Source organism: Hylaeus anthracinus, unplaced genomic scaffold, assembly GCF_026225885.1.
Source record: "Hylaeus anthracinus isolate JK02 unplaced genomic scaffold, UHH_iyHylAnth1.0_haploid 4, whole genome shotgun sequence".
NCBI classification, from domain to species: domain Eukaryota; kingdom Metazoa; phylum Arthropoda; class Insecta; order Hymenoptera; family Colletidae; genus Hylaeus; species Hylaeus anthracinus.
The window spans coordinates 12,108,393-12,131,157 of NW_026535289.1; the positions used below are offsets into that span (position 1 = coordinate 12,108,393).

The window sequence follows — 22,765 nt, forward strand, 5'->3', positions numbered from 1 at the left end:
CCGTTGCTGCGGCTCCGTGGTGCTAATTGCCGTCGAGTTCTCGGGCGATCGCGAAGACGATCGGGCAGTCGAGGGACGGTGCTGTGGACTGGATCGCGGTATTGTTGTGCGCACCGAGATTAAAGCGACGCGAGATAACGATAAGAGAATTTAGACGTCAATGGTACGGCGTGGCTCGAAGTGACGAGTACGTGTGTAAACGATCGCTGAAGAGTAGTGGGGCTCGATCGTAGTTGGCTGAGTGGACAGCCGAAAAGGAGGAGCTGCCGACAACGAGAAGGGTGTTACAGGAGGCGACAGCGACGGCTACGGGTGACGACAACGACGACAACGACGGCTACGATCGCGGAAACGGAGCTACGGCAGCCCAGCCTAGGCGCCCTTATTTCGTGGTTTCTACCCTAAGAAACCTTCCTCATACGAGAATCGTTAGTATTGCACAGTGCACACAGTCACGCGCCACCGCGTACATCAGCGCCACGAGATGGAGAGGCGAGCTGCTTTTGTGCTGCTGGGGATGCTATATTTAGCAGGCACCCTCGTCACGGTCCAGGCAGGTGAGACTTATCCTCTCTTTCGGATTGCCCACCATTCAGCCGTTCATTTATTCGTATCTCGTTCTCTCTGTCCTTCCTCGTCGTATTTTTTAGCGTTTTACAAGTCGGTCGCGTTGTCAATCACGCACCGAATAATAATACGCTAAAATCTCCATTTAACAGACAGTACTCCGCAGTCTAACATTGGGGTTAGGTCCCAGACTTATATATCGTTTTTCTCTGTGTTATTTTAAAATTGGATAATTTCACGAAGATTGTGTCACTTCGACTTCGGCACCTCCTCGGCAAGCGGTGTCAACGTTTCCCCAATACGTATTAAAATAAACACCAGAGGTGACGAATTATTCCTCTTCCGAACGTGTAGGTTTTTCCTCTTAACAAACAGTGCAATGCGTGCCATTTATTCTTATATATCTTTCTCAACGATCGACACGCACTGTATTCGTACAGAGGTAAATTTGTAAATGGAAAAACACTTTTGTTTTTTTTTTATAGAATTTTACGGAACTGTTTTACGGACATTCTGATTTAACAGGAACTCCCCCCTCCCCCTCCCTCCCCCCCTCCAATCAGTCCGTCTTCGTTTTCACTTTGAATCTAGACGAATTCCACGCATTTTGTTCAAAACGAACCAGAGATTAATCGCGATGTATCCCTAAGAAAATACTCGCGTTCGATTTCCATTTTTCCCCTTTCGAACGTTTAAACTTCAGCGTACATTGTTGGTTTCAAGGAATTCGGCAGCACCGTGACGGAGTTGTCACATGGTACATACTCTACGCGCATCTTCGCGGTGTGCGTTCGAATCGACAAAAATTTAATTATATCATATCCGATTGTAGCCATTCTTCGGCTCGATTGCTTTCTAATTGTTCCAATTTCGAACAGAAAACGTCACTTTTTCAATACGGCGTATACTGACAGATTATGAATTTCTATTTTTAGTTTTGATTACACCGCATCACGTTTGAACGAGCGAGTGGCCTCGCGCGGCATAAAATGCGTGAAATATTATCAACCATTTTCAACATGGTTCTCTCACGAATCGTCTGAAATTTCGAACAGAGAGTCTTCCTCTTTTGCGCGTGAAACGTTTCAGACCTTGGACGATACCAACATCTGGAATAACAATATTTCGCCCCGATTCGGTTATTATTTTAACTATACAGTTTATGGCATTCGATCCAACGCGATACGTGAAGCACTTAAAGTATCACGTGGTGTATAACCAATCGTCTCATTCGTACATTCGCGATCGGCTCTGAAACACGTTAGCTATTGTACAGAATTATAAAAATCTAACCAACGTACACGCGTTTTCGTACAACCATTGTATCGTTCATTAGTTATGCGAGACGAAGTCTCGATAATCTTTTCGTCCCGAAGCTGCCTCGCCAGCTTCTATCCAATATCAAAAAGCTCGTCGCCGAAGATAGATATTCCGTTATTACCTTCACATGGAATTTTATGTTCACCCATTTTTTCCGCGTTATGTGTGTGTCATGCGTGTGATCGTTGAGACTCACTTGTGTCACGTCTATATATACGAACACATTAATGACGTAATAAACAGTATGGAGATGCTCCTAAAAATATATATGTATCATATGTTTTTATATAATATTATATTCGTGGAATCTCATATCTATTATACACCTATCGATATCAGTGTATATCGATACATAGACGTATTCACGAGCGCGCGCGCTGAAAAAAGCGTGCACATAAGTATGTATGTACGTGTATACGTATGCTTAGGAGCATCTTTACACTGCTGTGTATAGAGATGCTCCTAAAAATATATATGTATTATATGTTTTTTATATCATATTGTATTCGTGGAATCTCATATCTATTATACACCTATATATCAATGTATACCGATACATAGACGTATTCACGAGCGCGCGCGCGCGCTGAAAAAAGCGTGCACATAAGTATGTATGTACATGTATATGTATGCTTCAGGAGCATCTTTACACTGTTTATTATGTCATGAAAATGTCCGTATATATAGACGTGACACGCGTGGGCCTCTCGGCTGCGATCCCGACAGTGTACACCTACCGGTTCGAATTTTCACCCTAGAGTCTACGCGAGTTGCGCACCCCTGGTTCATACCGACGCGAGACACCGGGATTCGCTCGCATTCGATGCTGCAGCTACATTCCGAGAGACGTACGCAAAGTTACCCACGCCAAGCAACTTTTGTTGCGTAACAATTGACCCTGTTTTGCGCCCACCCAGAAAACTTTACCGACTTTCAGCGATCGTTACGCGGAAGTTCGGTGCTCCACGGGTAATTACGTAAAACGTGCGAGATTTTTACGCGATAACATCGCCGGTGACTGGTGGGTAATACGCGCAAACAGTGTCGCGATAGTCTCTCTCTGCGATTTCTGAAAAGTCATCGAATTCGTGTTCGAATTTCATTCGGGGAATTAATTCGACGAGTTATTTTTCTAAATCTTGTACGTCGACGAGATAATATATTCTTTTATTTCATACTCGTGTCGTGGGGATCTCAGATTGTACGAATTTACGAATGTGAGGTGTGTAAAGATCGCGTTATTAAACGATTTGTTTTCTTTGTATTACCGTCGAGACTAGTACGCGTATTTGTCGATTATATTCTTAGCGCGCGTGCCTTGTTTATTGAAATGTAAACTTAACCTCCATTCTCTAACACGGTGAATGTTTTCATCCGCTCCGTTTTGCCGTCGCACGCAAACCAGACGAGAGAAGAATGCTTACGTTTTAACCCTGGGAGCGCGCGTCTATTCTTGGCCCTTCAGCGTGTACCATAGAATAATGCAACGATAGTAACGCCATACAATCTCTAAACCGTTCGATTTTTCCTCTCTACCCGTCCTCGCGTTTCGTCATTTTTCAACGGTACGATATCCCGTCGTCGATTTTTTCCAATGAAATTTTCGTTACCATAGGACGAACGCGCGTTTACGATATTCGGATCGAAGAACAGGAACATACCGACGCGATCCGTTCTTCGCATAGTTGACAATTAGAATCGGATAAAAACGTCGAACGGAAGATAAACGATCGTTCGTCTGTTCTCCATTGGAACGTAGCTGTTGCTCGAATAAACTTTAGCCCAGCTCCGGGTGGAATGTTCGTCCTAGATACGGGGTATTATTTACGACGGATCTTAAATCACGGATTTTAATATTTGACAATGCGATCCGAGAATAGTACTACTGGGAAATCTTGGCGTCGCAGCGACGTCTTAAAAATTTCAGTACCGTTTGTAGGTTAGCGCAAATATCTCTCGAAATCTGCGTATTGTTCGCGATAGCGGGGCGCACGGCTGCGCCGATCGATTCCGAATAACGTTTTTCGCCAAGTCCGCTGTTCCGTCCTCCCCGTGTGCGTTCCGAAGACACGAACGGTTTCGTGTGCCTTCGATCGGCTTGGCTAGCTTTCTTACTTACGTGTTATCCAGCTGATATACAAGCGGCGCTAGCGACCCTCGCGGACTAACTAGGCCAACGCGTTTTCGGTTTACTCGTTCTCGCGGTTACACGTATATCGGCTACGAGAATTACTTTATGCATCACCAAAATAAATTCATTAGAGTATCTTTAGTTGATTACATAACTGTTCGCCGACCGTACCGGCTGAAACTTTTGTCCGACTTTCTGTATTCTAGGTCTGGGCTAGGTCTAGGTTAGAACTGGTTTCGAACGCGAATACCATTGCGATGGAATCTCAATTATCCATATTAACGCTTTACCAACCGGTTCGACGTGTCACTAAATTTAATCAAATTTGGTATTTTCGTTGGTGTCAGTAGTACACCAGTGATGAGCAAAATCGTAATCGCGAATACGGATACGATTGTAATCGCATCTTTCTTAGAGGTTTTCAGCCATAGGAATTTTTTTACCTCGAAACCGACATCAGATTCGCGTTCCTCGCGTTAAAAAAACTTAGGAAACCATGCTTTCGTCAGAATAAAAAATTTTTTAAAAATTACCTTATCTAGGTTCTGCTCTACGGACACGAGTTTTAATTGAGAATTTTTCATTTCTGATTTCGACGAATGTATGGTAAACAGAGAATAGGCACGTCCTCACCGATTTCAATGATTTTTAAATACGTTGTAGAAATCAACAAAATGTCAAAATGTTCAAATTGTTCGAAATGTTGATTTCTACAACATATTTAAAAATCATTGAAATCCGCGAGGATGTACCTGTTCTCTATAATTACCGAAAGTTGTTCGAAATGTTGGTTTCTGCAACATATTTAAAGATCATCGAAATCGATGTACTTGTTCTCTATAATTGCCGAAATGAGTGCAAGAATCGTTAATATTTCAGAAAGTGTTCCTATTTGAATATACGTCGTTGTTCGAGCAACCGACGTTTAGTTGGAAGACTTTATCTCCCCGCCAGATACGTTTTGTTTCTTTTGGAAACGTTTTCCGGTAAACAGGGCAAGATAGCGCGCCATTGTTAACCCATTGTCCGTTTAAGGAGCGGTAGCGCTTCGATCGGGAAAAAGTTATGGCGATATTGCGACGGCTGTGAGAATACGTCGCTTCTTCGTGATAATGCGAGCGACGGCAACTTTGTTACAGTGAATCATGGCTCTAGCCGATGCCCGACCTTTGTTACCATCGCAGACAAATACCGTTGTGACGTGTACCGACTACTATGCACGCTATCCTGACACAATGTCGTAATCTATTCGTCATAGAAACGTCTGAGGTCACGCTGGACCTTTCGCGTACCTCGGTCGTTCTGCAATTTACCGTTTCTCGAACATAGAAGATACCGATCCTTGTGTCATCGACAGCTAAGAAGATTTGCTTTTCGAGCGCAAACTTTGTTCGAATCGGGGATGAGCTAAATTCTTATCATAAAAGTGGACAAAAGCGACGGGGACAAGGTAGAAAGCGTGCCTTCCGCGTATGAAAAATTATTTTAACCGAGTCATTCTTCTCAGCTGCCAACGATAATCGATCTAAGATTTTTCCATTCTTGTTTCACCTTATCGCAAAGATAATGCTGCCGTTCGAAGCGAAACCACAAATTACACGCTATCGATTACGAACAAGTATTACAAAGTTCGAACAAGAGTGCATTCGTAAACATGACTAAACTTTAAACTAGATCAAAATTGTGTATCTTAGATTTTGTCTATCGTTATGTATCAAGATCACGCAAAGAACGTATCTTACTTGATCGTAGAGGTCAAACTAGACACGCGCGAGCCGAAAAGCTTTTCCGAAAGGACGTTCAGAGCAGGTAACTTTTAATTACCCGTCACATTGAAAATTCCTGTAAAGTCTATGTACTGCTAGTCGCGCAGAAACGTGTAAGTAGAAGGATTCAGCCAGTAGACTTAATGTCATCTACCGGTGAGTCGAACTCCCGCTCCTTTTGAGCCGCACTGAATCACCCAAGGATCTTGATGCATGCTAACATTCTGTGTTATTTGTGTAACATTGTCGCATAGGTGTCTTTTCGTGAGGGAATGTCTTTCGGGCACCGCAACATGTAGAATCTACACCGTAGATAATAATCAGGCTGTTGTTAGGCGTCGGAAAGAATGTCCTTTGATGTTCGCGTGAAAAGCACGTACGTTTAGCTTTTAATATTATTTAACGTCGCGATGCGAAACTCTCGGAATACGAGACTCGGGAAAAAATCGCCGACACGGTTCTCGAGGTGGAACAAAGAACCGGGTTTTGCCTTCGTTTAAACGAAATTCAAATCTAGATTGGCAGGTTTACAACGTTGTAACTTTATTCCCAGGTTTAATTTAATCGTCGTCGCGTTAACCGCTCTATGTTTATCTCGTTGAAAAGAAATCTGGTTCGCTTTCCAAGAAAACCATAATAGATCATTGCGATGCGGTTATCGTGGAAACTCGAGAGGAAAAATACCAGGGAATTATAAAACGTTGTCGTTTCGTATCGTTCGACTGGTTGCTCGGTTCTCGGTGTTTACGATTCCATTATACCTCGTCTTTGGTGATCCGTGGATATTACTTTGATTCTCGTTTTTCATTTTTTAACACGTTCATCGCCGCGTCACCCATATATGGGTGACAGTGCTTTTCACTGAAAAACGATAACTATCAATTCTGACAGTTGAGTGTCGTAGAAAATCAATTTAAATGAAATACTCGAATTTTGATGAAGTTACAAAACTAAACACCAAAATAACTGTTTCGTTACGCAGCTTCGAAAAGTCTGTAAACGAAATTAAATCGCAGTAGAAATTTTCGAGAGTATCAGTCTGGCAGCGAACGTGTTAATTTAAGTTATCGTACTTTCGGGTCTACGTACCACGAATCACCGAAAACTTCGTGCACTGCAACCGACCCACGTTTACAATTCAATCATATTCGGTGCACACCTGTTTTTTTAGACACTATACGACCGTGTAATTGACGCATGTGTATCGTTGGCAATGCTCGTGGCCACGTATCCACTATCCCACCCAATGACGTAAGAGAACCCAGGACCTCTTTATTGACTGGCTGACGTAAACACGCGTAAACACGCGCGAATTTGCTCGTGGTTGAAACTCGTTTCTTCTCTGTTGGTATGCGAGAATAACTACAACGATTCGTACACAATTTAACGAGTTTCGGTATGTTGTACATTGTAGCCTTATATACAGTGGATGGACATTTATAGGAAATTTGAAAAGAAATTACAAAATTACAGAACGCATACAATATGCAAGAATATAAAAAGGATTGAAAGTAACGTTCATGTCATAATATTTGCAGAACGAACGTTCGCGAAGATTTTATTTTGCATAAAGATCCGCAGTCTAGTCGGAAGAATCGTACAAATACTTATTGCTTCTATACTTTTACCCACTTTTCGCTTTTTTTTTTTTTTTTGTCAATTTCATAAATTTCATTAACTAGTAAATGTTGTTTGGACTACATCTATCTTAGAGACTCAAGTAAACAAAGACTAAAATATCATTGTTTACAAGAAAAGAAGTTAAGAAACTACAATTTCACAGAAAAGTTTTTTGGTATACATAAAAAAAACTGTACATATATGAAACAACAACAACGCTCTTTTCAAAGCGTTTACATACTTGGTCGACTCGAGCAGTATGGAAGTAACGCGATTTTAAGTTCGCTTGGGCGAAGAGAAAGTCGAGAGCAACGCGCGTAGAAGATGAAATTAGCCGTCGATACGAGGAAAACTTGTTTACGATTAGATTCTCGTAACGCGAAATATTGCGTCTGCGGACTGTTTCTCTATTTACTTTACTCATTGGACGGGAATATCGGATTTCGTACGGCGCTTGTTCTCCTCGTTTACAGGCGGTAACCAAAACAAGGTCAAAAAGCGGACGCTCGATGTAGAAAGAAAATGTTTAAGAGTTGAATTGTATTAAAATCGAGAAGAAAGTGTAGGTAGAACGAGCGCATCGTTTCGAAAGGTAAGAAATGACGAGATTCAGAGAATTAACCCTTTGAGCTCGATGCATTTTTCTGTAAAATCAAATCCGGTCCATTTTTATAATAAATTTCTGTAAAATCGAAAACTCTACTTCGAAAAGAAACGTTTACGAACATTCGTGACTCGATGTATTATTATTTCAATTAATAATTAACAGTATTCTAATATAAGTAAAATTGAAATTACGTTCGAAGTGAGTTACGTTTAGTACGTTAAAAAAAAAAAAAAACACTTTTGAATTACATACGTCGCCCCAGAGGCGCCACTCGAGCGCAAAGGGTTGATTCCACGCGTCGTATCGACAGGGTCATCTTTTCGAATGGCAAAAATAGAGGTTCGCAGGGCTGGTAATAACGCGAACACTGCGAGTGTAAGTACGAGTTAACAAGCCCGGCTACGAGAATCTTTTTTTCCCCGCAGAACCGTTGAATCATGTCCCCTGGACAGAGTCACGTTTTTGTTAGAGTTACTTAGGCTCGCGTGTTCCTCGTTAGGGAACGGCGTTACCCATTTATCGAATAATTTCATCTGTTCGTCGAGTTTATCGGTGCGGAAAAATTGCAACGTATTCCCATTGGAAAGTCGCGTCGCGATTGGCTCCACCCTCTCTCGCATCGAACCGATGAGTTTATCAGAAGGTGCAGTGACCGGCATTTAAGTGACCCGTATTTGAAATTCGTTTATCTCGAAAGTTCTCAAGCTCGCGAGCAAGTAAACAATAAAGAAATTTATAAAGGAAAAGCGGAAAATTGTTAATCTTCCCTCGATCGCACGTTCGAAACCGATTGCTGCGTTTCGGTGCGACAAAATGGCCAGTAAATATTTCTGTTTGACCTAGAATTATAAATACGCGAATGTAAAGGCACGCGGAATTAATTTCCACGGTTGATAGTTTCTTTTGTATCGACTTGAGCAGATGGAGGTATTAATTCGGATGTATCCGAATTTTTCTGGATCCGTCCGCGCGTAGAATTTAGCGAATCGACAACAAACTCGAACGATAGGTGGGAAACGTTTCGACCTTTGGCATCGTTAGGGTAAAGGAACGTGTTAGCGAGCATTGGCTCTCTTATATCTCTCCATACCGCATGTACGTGCAATTTCAACTTGCCAAATTGCGTCCTAGATCACGGGCGTTCCAATTCCCGCGTCCTCCATCGCGCCATGTATTTCTGCATAGAAATGTTCGAAAATTTTCGTGCTCTGAGAAAAGTTCGATTCGTGTTTCACACGGGACCAGAGTTCTCGACGTCGAACACGTTTGGTGAGGTGTTCAGTCTCGGGTAGGCTCGTCTTTCATCGTGCATGTATTATCGAACTTTGATACAGATTTTTAATTTATCATTAATAAACTGTCGATAAATCATATTAGGATTAAATTCAGACAAATATTAGGTTGTCCGAAAAGTTTCTTTCGTTTTATTAATAAGTAATACATGCACAATATTTCATGTTTTATGTTACATTACTGAATTGTGCACGATTCATTTTGCTCCATTACTGTTACAACATGAATATCTACGAAATTAGATCGTCCATTTATATAAAAACACGACCGCATAAAATAATTGAGTGCAACTCGCGAAAGAAACTTTCGGGACAACCTTTTGCCATTTAGTGTGCAAATATTCAATACCAAATGGTTAAAAATCAATGAGTTGACGAATGATAAAGAAGTATTGAGATTCACAGAAACGGCGTTTACTTTTCGGTTCACCTAATACTAACTTGTCTGGCGACGAACAAAGAAAACGAAGTTAAAGAAGTGTTTATATTTAGTTTCGATTCATTTGTAAATTTTGTTCGATAATCGACGTTTTCGGTACAATGAAATCGTTAAAAGTGTTCCGCATAAAAAAAATGTCAAGCGTTCTCGTCATGAAAAATTCTTCTCGATAGAATGACAGGAAGTCCGCGACTGCTTGAATTACGAATGAGCTTGCAAGCTTTCAACCCCTTTTCCGTGCGTCTATATAGAACACGTGATTCGATATATACATAGTTCCGATGCTTAGGGTCATATGGCACGTGTTCGTCGGTATCGATCCCTTTTCCATCCTACTTTACGTTCTAACACTAACTCCTAAACGGAGAGCGTCCCGATTCCGCTCTTTGACTGTCTTCATTCATTTGCATTCCCTTGACGCGAAATTACAGACTCGACGACTGTTGGGTTTATGCACAAGACTGCTTCCTACGCGCGAGAAAAATTACGACGGGAAACCTGTAGTATTAGAGATTTAACGCATTCGAAGCCGATTACTCATCCTATGGGTCATGCGATATTCCACTTAGTCGATGACCCAGCGTGTGAGTCGCGCAGTATCTTATTCCCATCGCTTTTTGCCATGGCGGTTGATACTTTGGTATCTGTTAGGTCTACCGGAAACTTCTGTCCGTTCGGGTTACAAGTTTCAACAAGTATGCGAATGTTCGTTAAAAATGGCATATACAAGTCGCAACCACGCTGGCGAGAAGTAATAAACAATAATGGAAATCGTATTACTCGACAAAGTTTATTCAAGGTATGACAAATTTATTATTTTGTTTTGTTCTAAAAATGGACAAAACTTTCCGGTAGACCTGATATTAACTATTCTACGAACACGATTCGAATGGATATAAAATAAATATTGTGTAACGTCGATATTGTCAACACAAAGAAAAAAAGAAGAAATAATCGCTATCGGTCGGTAAAACAGTATAGCCGATTGATCCAACACGTGGGTCATCCGGTGTTCCACTCGCACGCCTAATTGACCCACTATGTGGGTCAGGCGATACCTGACGTTCTAATACGTTTGCTCGACATATGGGCCATCGATATTCCTACTCGTTTGGCCGATCGACCAAAAATTTGGCTCGCGTTAATAATCCCATCCAGTTTACACCGATGACCCTGCATGTGGGTCAGAACCGAACGTCGCGAACGTCGTTCGGTTACCGACGGACAAGTCCCGCGGTAATGCACCCGTTCGCGAATGTATTAAACAACAGATATCGACTGGCATTTGTGTGGTGGATTTAGACGACGAACTCGGGTCTAAAAATGGATCGTCGGTATCGGAACAAGCCCCTCTTCAGCTTTTATCCTCTTTCCGTAACGAAATCGCGCGTATTACGTAAATATTTGAACTCCAAACAAACATCGATCTTCGTGTATCTTCGCTAACCGTGTATTCTTAAATTGCTGGCCAACAGGAGGGTCGGTGGGGCGCGGGAGGCGGGAGGGAGGGAGGGAGGGGGGGGGGTTAGCAAGAGGGCGCATAGAAGCCAGAGGAGGCACAGCACTTTATAGGTCAGCGTGTTCTACGTGATTATCAGTCCCTTTCTTCCCCCGACTTGCGTGCATTAGAATTTCATCTGGTCGAGTTGGTGTCGACGAGGACGACGGGGGGTTGTAAAAGGATAAAATCGCTAAAAATAAATAGAATCGAGTGCGTTCTCGGCGCTGGTACCGGATTAACGCGAGGCACCACCTCGCCTGTGGTGCCACCGTGGGGTTTCGTGATTGACTTTTTGGCCCCGTCGGTGTTCCACGAAAGCCTAATTCGCGAGTCTGGTAGAAGCTTCTATTTCTACCGAGACGAACGATTCGTCCCGCTGTAGAACGACTCAGAAAATTAACGGCACACTTTTTCGTTGGTTTTAGTGGGATTTTCAGGCGCCGTCTCGCGGAATTCCATTGTTCGGAGTTCCATTCCCATACCCGTGCGAAACACGTTCTGAGATTTGATGGGTGCTAGGTGCCGTTTCTTTTAAGGGGGTATCCTGAATTAGGAGGTCTAGAAAAAAAGCAATCGATATTTATACGGTGTATAGGACACACTACCGAGTAAAAAAGCTTTAGTAAACATAGATCCAAAGGTCGATCGTTTCTGAGATATAAACATTTTTGTTTGCTAGCGTCACGATTGACTTACTCCCTTCCATCGCATGCGATGTTTAGTGCTGACGATTTCAAGTGCCGACAAATTTCGTTAATTTCATTTCTTCAATTTCGCGTACAGAAATGAACGGCGGACACGTGGAAAATCTTCTAGAAATATCGAAAACCCAGTAGTAAGTCAATCATGATACTAGCAAACAAAAATGTTTATATCTCAGAAACGGTTGACCTTTGGACCTATGTTTACTAAAGCTTTTTTTTACTCGGTACAGTGTACCCTGTACACCATATAAATATCGAACGCTTTTTGAACACCCTGCGTGTATATAAAGAGGCACCTCGATTTTTGCATGCGAGCCTCGATAATTGCATGGTGTCGACAAGTAGAGGGGTTGATCGCTAAGCAACAAGTAATTATAGAGACGCCTGGAGAGGATAATTGATAGGGATATGCTGGGATCGGTATTGGGCAAAATGTAATCGTATCGACGATCGATCGTGAATTACCTATGGGAAGGAGACTATGCAGGAGAATATATACTGTGCGTGTATTCACATGTATTCACGTGTGCATGCCTTCGTCAGATTGGTGTCAGACACAAAGTTTTTGTTCACGTACACATATAGGGTGTCCCAAAACTCGCGTAGGAGCCGGAAATGGGGGGGTAGCTGAGACGATTCTGAACAACAATTTCCTTTGCAAAAATGTCGGTGGAGGCTGCGTTTTTGAATTATTAACGAAAAACCATCGGCCAATCACAGCGCCCAGTTAGCTCGCGCTCAGCCGCGAGAGCATAAGCTCGAGTCAGGATTGGCTGGTTGCGCCAGCTCGCTGCGTAGCCGCGTTGTGATTGGTCGGGGTTTTTCTTTAATAATTCAAAAACGAAGATCCCACCGAAATTTTTGCAAAGGAAATTGTTGTTCAGAATCGTCTCAGCTACCCCCCCAGTTCCCGGCCCCCCGCCGTCCCATTTCCGGCTCCTACGCGAGTTTTGGGACACCCTGTATACACCATACGAAGGGAAACGTCGATTTACAAAACATGTATAATATGTACGTCACGACGCATCGAGCCTGAACATACATACACGTAGGCCCCATTACGTATTCGGCTATTCATGAATTGTGACCTTACAGCGATCTTGTATCCGATAACAACAGAAAATACGAAAGTCACGTAAACACGAGATTCGGAGAGAAACGATATTTCTGAAAATGTGCCGCTATAATTTTCAGCTCGTTAGATCGCCTTGGCAGTATTGCCCGATGGCAATCAGACCTTGCACGTATCTGTACTATCTTGATAAACACGATTACGTACATTCATAAATCACCGTCTGTCGTCGCTGACACCTAGAGACTCGAAGAAAGTAAGTTTGCTGTTTTATTTTATATTCCGTAGTTCAAGGTCGGCTTAAGGTCACGCTCTATGCATGGCTGAATGTATGCTCATGTCTGCTGCAAGATGCAAGAGAAACGAATACATAAATGTTTCGATGATAATCGTACGAAAACAGGAATTTAGATGATAAAAATCGAGGAAAAAGGTACATAAAATCCGTTAAATAGTCCCGAAAGCAGGCAACATTAACACATGGTGTTTTTCTTTAGCTTCAGCATTCAAGTGTAGCAGTTAGAAGGTTATGTTTGACGATATTTTTTTTTTAGTATTATAATTTTTCTCGCGTGAAACGAGACTCTTAGAAATAAATCTAATCGATATTTTGCTTTGTTCGAATTGCGCGGTTAAGTCGAAGGGCTAACATGGCTGGCTTCAATTAGGCGGTAATCAGCACAGATATCTATGCCTAGATTGCTGACGAAGTTTCGGTACGTGGCCTCAAGAACACGTGGGTGTGGAATGTATTCGTACACCGATCAATTTCCAAAAGAACTGTGTACAATTGTAGTTTATTAACTTATTTTTTTTATAAACAATGACATTCTACATATACTCGGAAATGTCTAGAATAGATAGAGTACAAACAAAAAATAGCTATTTATGTAAGTTACGAAATTAAAGAAAAAAAAAAAACAATTTATTGATCGAAATGTTGAAGCAATAAGTATTCGCACAACTGTTTAATTTTTAAAACTTGGTTAAAAAAAAGAGAAATTTATATTAATTCATAAGTATATAATACTTCCTTCGTGGAATCTCCTTTTGATTATATAATTATTGTGGAATTTATCATTTTATATAATTACTCTTCTAAGCATTAAATTAACTAAATTATTAGTTATTCGAAGTGGGATGATCTTTTTCCATTCCTCTATTAGAGCCATTTTTAACCGACTTCGAAAAAGGAGGAGGTTACTCAATTCGACATGTATATTTTTTTTTCTCCTTCTTTTTTTCAAGTACTTTCCTGGAAATTTGATGTTTTCTAATTCGTACGGAGCAATAAACAAATGTGTTTACGTTACAAACTCTACTACAAATGGTTCGTCATAAGAATCGTCCAAGTACTTATCGCTTCTATACTTTTACCCACTTTTCGCATTTTTTTTGTTAATTTCACAAATTACATCAACTAGTGGACGTTAAAGACTATGTCTACCTTAGAGACTTCCGAGAATATGTAAAATATAATTGATTATAAAAAAAAGAAGTTAAGAAACTACAATTTCACAGAAAAGTTATTTTTGGGAAATTCATCGGTGTACGAATACATTCTACACCCACTGTAGTTATCTATATTCAGCTATATTGTACAGATATCCGCGAGCACAGTGTATAGATATTTGTGGTAATTAGCGCACGTAGGGACTTTCGTTCCTGCAGGGGCAATGGGGCACTTGAGCTCCCAACTGTACGTTCGCGTGGCACGCGGGAAAACAGATCACCCGCGTGAATACCAGATGGCCACGGTATCCGAATCCAATCTCCGTCGTATGCCTCTTGACGTGTGCTCGTATGTTCTTCCCGATAAAGTCACCTACACGGGGGCGTCTGTCGTGCACGAGGGCCAACCTTGGACGATCGAGTGCGGCGGGCTGAAGCCGGACGATAGTATCAGATGGACCAGAAACGGACAATCGCTCGAACCGGAGCTGGCCAGTGGTCAGTTGGTCGTCAACTCGTCGATGGGCACCGGGACCACGTTGCTCAGGGCGGCGCACGCCACCGCCAGCCACGACGGGGACTACAAGTGCACCCCGGACACCAGCGAAGTCTTTCATCTCTCGATATATTTCGGTTCGTATGCCGTGTTTATTCGGCCTTTATCCGCCGTCGAATCGTTTCACGAGTCACGAATTTACTCTCGAACATCGCTTTGTCTTATCGATTTTCCCCGCGCTTTTGTAGGACTAGTTGCAACTGTGTAACAAATATATGGGACATTTTTTTTTAGGATCAAGTCTACATACCTGTACGAATCGAAAAGTCCTTAACCATTTTGCAATCCGAGGCTTCGTTGGTGAGATACAAGCGATTGAAATTTACAGTCGCGGTCGCACACAAATGTCCCACATATTTGTTAACGTCCTGTATACACGATGCGTTATACAAGTTTTAAGATTGGGTCTGTAATAAGAAATGGAAACAAGAAATTAATACCCGTTTCAGTTTTTTCAATGCACTTTTTACAGCGATCTTATTACGATGCAAATCACTTTGTGGAACGGCCTGCGAAACACGTGACGAAAAATCGACGAACGATGAGGGAGGTGTGACTGGGTCTATTGTCGTGTAACAACGAGTTTTAGTAAAATAGAACGTCTGTATATTGAAACGTCCACAGTATTCACCTGATTTAGCACCCGGTGACTACTCCTTATTCCCAAAACTTACAATGAAGTTGAAAGGGTGTTATTTCGTGGATACTTCGACCACGCAAGGAAGCTTCGACGTGTGCTTTGCAAGCCATTCCACAAAGTAATTTAAGTACAGCGTTCGATTGATTAATAAATCGCTGTAAAAAGTGCACTTCCTATATTGAATAAAAAGCCCAAAACAGGTATTAATTTCTTGTTTCCATTTCTCTTTAAAGACCCAGTCTTAAAACTTGTTTGACACACTGTGTATGTATATGTATAGGATGTAATGTAAAGTTACAGAAAGATCTAGGAAAATGCTTTCGATAGGACTTGTTTTTTTATGGACACTCGTGAAACGACTCAATGTTTAGCTTGCTTGCTCTACTTGCTGCATGTTTGACGATGCTCGTGTATCCCGCATAACGATGTTTCTTTATGTAGATGCAGTTGCTTGCATAATGCTTTGTCGCATGACGAGGCTTTACACTAGAATATTTAAATACTGTGTTGGCATTGGAAAGCGGGACCGCACAAAGCGTGAACGCTACCCTGATGACCTCAACAGTACCGAACGCTACTTACACATTAAGATATATATTTTTTTATGCGAAAGTATAGGTATACGACACAAACTAGAATAAACTAAACAGGGTTACATAAAACATCCTGTATAAACACTCTCTGGTCATCGACTTTTCAGTGATTATAAAATTGTCAACATTTTTGTAAACTCTGAAAGTATTCTCTATATATTTGTATCTCAAAGGCAAACTACGTCAAGTTCTACCTAATTAATATCATATTTTTCACTGCCATTTGAATTTTCAAAAAAAAAAAAAAGAAACTGACTGATTGTTTGCTTTTAAGATACAGATGCAGCCTTGCTTCGTTCTAAAAGTGCTTAAACTATCTTCAACTTCCGCAGAAGTTTCGGGTGCCTTCGTTTACCCTGTATTCCTCGTCGTTTCGATTCTATCTGCAAATTACTCGAGTTGATCGAGAACCCTACAAGCGACGACCATCCTCGTTCGCCATTGATTTTCCCATCTTTCATCATTCCACGCAACTACAACTCGTTCATTAGTCCGTAACGACGTGGCTTAAAAATAGTCTCCTGGTACTGGAATATTTGTCGTTGCATCAGACCGATTGCTTTTTCTATTGCTTTATGTCTACTTGTCCTTGTCTACTTGAATCTCTCCAAGAAATTTTTATCGGCGAATAAAAATATTTAACACTTTGAGCTGAGGCGTTTCTACAAAAATAATAATTTTATGTATATAACTAATTTCAGCTAATTCTAAGGGTACATATGCTCGCTATCGGTTCAATGAAACAATGGGATCCAATGATTATGCAGTCAGCATGATATTTCCTGTTGCTCTAAACAATTTCGTAGCTTTCATAATTTTCCAGCTGCAACGGTTATGTAGTTACATGGACGTAAATGGTAATTAATTGGAATGGTACTGCGTATCAACTGTACCTTTTAAATGGAACAACGACTTCGGAACGTTTCTCGTAGTGCCTGCGATCGTTTGATACTGTCCCTTTTCAATCACGTTAATAGATTCATTCATTTATTTCGTTCGAGATGACGAAACGTTAGTTCGGAATTTTGCTACATGTGCTTGTTTGAGACTGAAAAGTTTGTCTTTTTATCGTATTCACAAGCTCAACGATGTTTATAATTTTTCGAGAAGCGTAGAAACGTTCCTTTGTGTGATGCAATCGGTGATCGCAGTGGTCGACTTGTTGTTCGTACCAGAACTCCTATTTGCTCGTGGTTGTTGTTATCAGCAAGAAACGTGTGTCTCCGCAACTAGGTGAGAACTAAAGCTTTAGAAAGTCGCGAGAAGAAGTGATTTAGAGTTAAGCGATTTAGCAATGTATAATGTTTTCACAATTTATACAAAATGATGTTGGTTTATGCTTGTAATTAGAACAAATTATGTGTCTTGTTTAATCAAGCGTTTTATTATGCCTGCGAAACGTTTTCGAGATTGTACTCGTATGCATTCTATGGAAATAAGATCTACATCAATTTACATATATTTGTAGTGTCGCCACACTATAGATATACAACTTTTTCTATCCGAGACGAGTCGAAAATGTTGTTTCACCAGGTAAATGAAAGGCTCGCTTCGACCAAAAGACGTGTAATTTATGTAGACGTTCTATTATAGTTTAAAGGTCGTTAGAAGGACAAATATATCATTGGGTTAGTTTCTGCTTAATGGAATTTCTAAGTAAGTAGTTGTAGAGTTGTTGCTCGAATTAGCTAGTTCAGTAATTAAGCAAAAGTGAAGATTTTAGCCATGTAAATACTATTTTTAAGAACAATTTTACAGTTGGAAGTTGTTTTCTTTGAATGCAAGAGATTTTTAATTTCTTTGTCAAGATACAACCTGTAACTAAGCCTACGCTATAAATTACGAATCGTTCTTAGTTTATAAAAAGCAATTGAAATATATAAGCGGAGTACAAGCGTATCTTGGCGTTTGCACTTTATCCACGAAGATGATAAATCGATTTCTGTATTGCTGTTGTTACGCGTCCAGAAGATAACAGTTCTCTATACTTCTGTGATAAGAACGTAACTGAAGCTACCATGGAATCTTGAAACGTAAACGCTTCATAAATATCGAAGTGTTTGTTACATAATCGCAGATAAGCGTTTTCGATAAACAAAAAAAAAAAAAGGAAAAAAAGGAAAAATTAACGAATGCAATGACTACACTGATTTTATGCAAACTTTGGTATTTTATGCGAGTAGGTATCTGTAGTCTAGCTCAGATTAAGAATAATCGTGAAAATTAAATACCATCTGGGTGTTTAATAAACGCTTATCGATACTTTAGGTGATTACACTCTGCGTAGTCTTCTAGTATTTTCCATATCACCAAAGTGTCCAAGGCCCTCGAAATACCAATTGAAACCTTAAACAACAGCTACTGTATTCAGGGGCTTTCGTACGATATTTTCTGCTACGTCAAGAGTCGGCAAACAACCGTTGATAACCTAACGCGATTCATCCTTTGTGACACAGATGTCAAGATTAGAGTACTCACGTCAAAGGACACGCCTTTGGTGATGGAGTGCGCCAACAGGACCTCTGGAGCAAAGGTGAATTGGTTCAAAGATGACGTTCTCATAAATACAGCATTATCTGCCAAGGATGACCTCATGAAGGTGGACAACGACACGGGCACCCTGGAGCTTTTGGGCGTCGACGACGACTTGTTCGGGAATTACACCTGCAAAGGACACAATTCCACTACGGAGTACAGGGTCGTGCGTGAGTATTCGTTTCCGAATAATTTTGTCTAAAACGAGAACTCCTCCCCGAGGGGTCTGCCTAGTTCAGAAGTAAACTAAGCAGACGTTACAAAGGGTGATTGCTGTAATAACGCGAGAAGAGTCGGGAGCTGTAGGTGCCATTGAACTTTTTGTGATTGCAGCGAGACCCACGGCACACATGGTCGATTCTATCAACGTGGTAGAAGGTGAAAAGCTGACCTTGGTGTGCCAAGGCAAGCAGAGTCCTGGTATCAAAGTATCATGGACATTCGGCGATCAGAACTACACCCGCAGCAAAGGTCGCGTCAAGATTGGCCGTGACCCGGAGAAGGGCATCTACGGCACCGTCCTAACCGTCGAGAACATCGAGATGAACGACCGCGGCGACGTCTATTGCAGGGTATCGTACAACTGGTCTGACTTCAACGAGGATCACACCGCACAGGCCAAAACATTCCTTAGGATCAAAGACAAGTTCGCTGCCCTCTGGCCCTTCCTAGGCATTTGCGCGGAGGTAGTCGTTCTATGCGCGATCATCCTAGTTTACGAGAAGAAACGAAACAAGGCTGAACTCGAGGAATCGGACACCGATCAGAGTCCTGACACGTACGTATCTCTTCCGCATTCAACTATTCTCCCGTCTATCATTTCTGATATCCTCTGTGTGTGTTTCGCTGTTTTAATTACCAAAAACGCCTGTACTACTGTTCCACGTAGAGATGGATGCGGAAATATAAGAGATAACAGATTGGAATATTACATTCCACTTCGAGGACCTCTTCCCCCATCCGAACTACCAGTCGATCCTCCTGTAACACCACCGACTCCAGAGTTCCCTGGCCACAGAACCATCCAGTTACGTTCCTTGTCCAAAGAACACCGTCGGTCCTCTGCTCCGGCACGATTCAATTACTCCTGCTATTTCTTTAAGACGTTCCCCTTGAAGACCTGTCATCGTTTTCAGTTCTATTGGAGTTTCTACAAAAGACGGCATCGAAACCTTAAAGCAAGCGGAACGCTAGTTTGATACTCGCATCAAGTACCACGATTCGCATTCTATATAAACTTTTTCGGTAAAATCAAACGCGTATAAAATTTCGTATCGCTACCGTTTAAAAGCGTAAATCGAACGTCCTTCGGATCTGGCGTGCAACGCTATCGCCGGTTATCGATTCGTCGCGTGACTCATCCTCGTAACTCGCGCCGTTTATCAAGCCGCGCCATGGTGATCCATGTCTGATCATTTTAATTTTGTTCCGCAGCAAGCCAACGCCCAACAAGGATTCCGACGTCAGGCAGAGAAAGTGAAACGTTGAAGAATAAGCGGCGAACGAATGAGAGCGATGCAGGACAGCAGAACGGATATACGGAATGATCGTGGCGGCGTCTTGCCCGGAATGACAATAGATGAGAGCTGTACAGAGAGGGGAGATGTATAGAGGCAGAGAATAACGGGGTAAAAAGTTCCGAAACGAGAAAGACACACATCGTTCGAGGAAACGAAACAAAGAGAAATAATAGAAGAAAACGGTAAACCGTTCAGACAGTGGACAGAGAGATATAATTAATAATAAAGCTCGGCCGACGAGCAAGGTCGCGTTCGAGTGCGTTACCCTGCGCGACGCGACAGGGCTCTCGTCTGCGCACAAGTACGCGGACGGAGCACGCGCGTGGGGGAGGGGGGGGGGGGGATATTACAATTTACTAACAAATTAAATTAAGCCTTACTATCGTGTTCACTCCATTTATCAAATGTTCGCCTGTCCGTACTCTCTCGACTACACTGCTTCGATCGACGTCGGAGTTGGAGGGGGAGAAATTTTGTGCTGCTGATCTTGCGTGGTTGGTACGTGTAGATGACAAGAGTGCGCGATGGTAAATAAGAGGAATAAAGGACGGAGGGTACCGTGGAGAGAAATTGAACGAGCATAACGAATAAAGGGCGAAGAGGAAGGGTTGCGGTGTGAGTGTAAATGCGTAATGCCTGTGTGCCTGGTTGCATGCGCTTGAATGAAAGAATGCGATAGTGACGAAAAAAAAAAAAAAGAAGAAAATTTCGAGTTTTTGGAGCAGCATACCCGCCAAAAAGCGACCTATGTACAATCGGAGGCGCGAAACTTGGCTCGACGTCATCGGAAGACTAACGCCATCAGCTGGGAGCCACGCCGCACGGCGGTGCGCAAGCTAGACGCGCGAAGAGACTATTCGCAGTCGAATTCGTGAGTATATGTTAAACTTGACATCGTTATTCAACTAATTGGTTAGTAATGGAAACGTGTCCTTAGCTACGCGCCTCGTGTAACATTCTACCGCGAGCGGTTTTTCGCGTATACGGTTTATAGACCACTAGCGGCTTGTTTCTCAACTGGCGGCGCTAGTATTCCCATAACGCTCGAATAAGTTTTATACTTTCGATTGTACGCGAGCGAGTTGTAAATTCGTTTCTATTTATGATAACCGCTTGTACGGCTAAATATATACACATAAAGATATACTATGTTCGAGGCGCATTTATTCTCGTAATCTTGAAGAAATTCGTTTTCTCGCTTTGGGCGGGTATGCTACCTTGATTTCAGAGCGTGTAGGCCCCCTGTTTCTCATTAATTCGCACGCGTGACAGATGAGAAAACAAATTTAACGGTAGGACCGAAAAATATGTGCTCGATAACTAGTTACGTAATAATAGGATCAAGAGGCAATGCGTGCTATAATTGGCTTCCGAACACACAACCACAGACTTTTCGGAAGTATTAAAAGCTTACCATGGTGGCGTCGCCTTATGATAATTATTATTAATTATTACTTACTATTATTATTATTATTATTATTATTATTATTATTATTATTATTATTATTATTATTATTATTACTACTACTACTACTATTGTTATTATGATTATTATTATTATTAATATTATGATCTTAAATATTCCATCGTTCATGGAGAGAGCGAGAGCGAGAGAGAGAGAGAAAGGAAACACACCGTCGGAAGTCATGTTTTTGCGCGCGACGCCGTTGTTAACGACGTTAAATGTAATTATTAATACTGTAATATTATTGCCATCGTTACTACTGCTGCTACTATCGTTATTATGATTATTACAAGTATTATCGTTAATTTTACCACTATTGTAATAATTTATAATCCGTACCAACGCGCGCGCGAACATCTTTAACGACAAGTGTTGTCGTAATTGTAAGTATTACAAGATTTCTACATCCATTAACGGCTAGCATTGAAATTTAGGGTGCTCGGTGCAAATTTCGTTGCGGGTGCTGTTTCGCTGCGTCCACTTCCACCGCTGTTTCTAGCATTGCCGTCACTATTATCGTTATCAGCACTGTTGTTGACATTAATAGGACAATTACAGCCATGTGAATTCGCAGTTTTTCGTTACCTTGTGTTACATTTTTCCGTTCAACCATTCCGCCATCGCAGCGACGAGAGATCGACTCTTTTACCGAACGATGACGGAAACACGATTTTGTTTAGTCAGCTGTTTATGCGTGTCCCAAATCCACGGATACTTTTCAACACGGTGCTTCAGCGTATAACGTAACGATATCTTTATTGGCTTCGATATTTTGAGTTCTATTCGATGTAGTACCTCGCTTACCAGTCTAGCGTTTCCGTTTTATATAGGTCTATTAGGCGTTATGCTTGTCGTTATCGGGGAAGTTAGCAAATGGGAGATCGCTGTTCGTTTCGTCGACTAAAACGTCAAAGGTAGAACACAGATCTAGGGGTAGAACTGCTCTCCGAGGAATCGGTGCAAAGGATAACGGAAAAATGAAAGG

General features: G+C 41.6%; 1 protein-coding gene across 1 annotated transcript; it reads left to right on the plus strand.

Moving 5' to 3' along the window:
* LOC128894666 (basigin) lies at positions 1–22,090 on the plus strand. Its single transcript, XM_054156569.1, has 5 exons — positions 1–557; positions 14,841–15,104; positions 18,717–18,965; positions 19,129–19,573; positions 20,230–22,090. Exons 1-5 carry the CDS (start codon positions 485–487, stop codon positions 20,273–20,275), a joined length of 1,077 nt encoding a protein of 358 aa, XP_054012544.1. The 5' UTR covers positions 1–484; the 3' UTR covers positions 20,276–22,090.
* Positions 22,091–22,765: the final 675 nt, after the last annotated feature.